Genomic DNA, 1,699 nt, shown 5'->3' on the forward strand with positions numbered 1-1,699 from the left:
CAGGTTGCATGCAAGCAGACTGCTAGGACAGAGAGAGCGGTCTACCACAGCTAAACGAGAGCATTCTTTCTCATCTAGAAATAACCCTGCTTCTGATCAGTACACCCTCTGTTCTCAAGAAGATGGCCTTAGAGGTTTGAAAGGTGAGGGGCACAGATTGGGGGCTGTAGACAGAGGCAGAGAAGTAGAGAGGGTGGTAAACCACGTATGGAAAACTGTTGCTGTTCATGTGTGTGTGTGTGTGTGTGTATCTTTTGCTATGTGCATTCATGTGTGTGTTTGTGTGTGTGTATCTGTTGCTATGTGCATTCATGTGTGTGTTTGTGTGTGTGTATCTGTTGCTATGTGCATTCATGTGTGTGTGTGTGTGCGTATTGTGTTGTTATGTGCATGTGCAACATCTCATCCTTCTCCTCGATCCCGGAACCTCAGCCTAGCAAGTGCAACTTTTTAGCTAAGAGTTCTGATTGGTCATACTGGTACAGAGGATGGGGGGGGGGGGGGGTGCAGAGTGGGGGGGGGGGGTGCTGGTCCAGAGGGGGGGTTCAGTTTGGTACCCACAGCTCAGCCTGGTCTCACTGAGGAGTAGATGACATCAGGTTCTGGGGGGAGGGGCTTCTCTGGAACACACACACACATATAGACACACAGAGACACATATACACACACATACACACATATAGACACACAGAGACACATATACACACACACACACACACACACATATAGACACACAGAGACACACACATACACACATAGACACACACATACACACATAGACACACTACATAAAACTATCTGAATACATGTATCCACACCTCCAGTAGATCAGAAATCTTCCTCCTAATTCCCACAATGCCCCTGGTCTGTAAGCCCCACCCACCTCTCTTCTTCTGTGGTTTGTGGTGTCTGGAGGTTGATGTTAGAGTAGGTCACGTAACTACTGGTTCCTGCTGGACCTGACACAGGACAGAAGATGTATGTGTGTGTATGATGTGTTTGTGTATGTGTGTATACATGTGAGTGTGTGTGTGTGTGTATGTGTGTGTTTGTGTGTGTGTCTCACCTGTGTCTGTCCCCACTGCTGAGTAGACAGACTCTGCTGCTGGAGGGGGTCTCTCTGAGGAACACCAACACTGGTCAGATACATCTCTCTGTCTCTCTGAGGAACATCAACACTGGTCAGATACATCTCTCTGTCTCTCTGAGGAACATCAACACTGGTCAGATACATCTCTCTGTCTCTCTGAGGAACATCAACACTGGTCAGATACATCTCTCTGTCTCTCTGAGGAACATCAACACTGGTCAGATACATCTCTCTGTCTCTCTGAGGAACATCAACACTGGTCAGATACATCTCTCTGTCTCTCTGAGGAACATCAACATATATACACAATACATCTCTCTGTCTATTTAGCTCTCTCTCTACCTCTCTCTCCTCCTGTGTGTGTCTACCTCTCTCTACCTCTCTCTCCTCCTGTGTGTGTCTACCTCTCTCTACCTCTCTCTCCTCTTGTGTGTCTACCTCTCTACCTGTCTCTCTCCTGTGTGTGTCTACCTCTCTCTACCCCTCTCTCTCCTGTGTGTGTCTACCTCTCTCTACCTCTCTCTCTCCTGTGTGTGTCTACCTCTCTTTACCTCTCTCTCCTGTGTGTCTACCTCTCTCTATTTCTCTCTCTCCTGTGTGTGTCTAGCT

The 1,699-nt window shown here is 47.7% G+C and overlaps 1 protein-coding gene across 1 annotated transcript in view; it reads right to left on the bottom strand.

Annotated features, from left to right (window-relative positions):
• Positions 1 to 575: 575 nt before the first annotated feature.
• LOC136967982 (low affinity immunoglobulin gamma Fc region receptor II-like) overlaps positions 576 to 1,699 on the bottom strand; it is a 3,097-nt gene continuing 1,973 nt past the window's right edge. Inside the window, exon 6 of the mRNA XM_067261984.1 lies at positions 576 to 620. Within this exon, the coding sequence (XP_067118085.1) occupies positions 576 to 620 (45 nt within the window). The remainder of the gene's footprint in view (positions 621 to 1,699) is intronic.

The sequence above is a fragment of the Osmerus mordax genome, chromosome 23 (genome assembly GCF_038355195.1).
Source record: "Osmerus mordax isolate fOsmMor3 chromosome 23, fOsmMor3.pri, whole genome shotgun sequence".
Lineage (NCBI taxonomy): Eukaryota > Metazoa > Chordata > Actinopteri > Osmeriformes > Osmeridae > Osmerus > Osmerus mordax.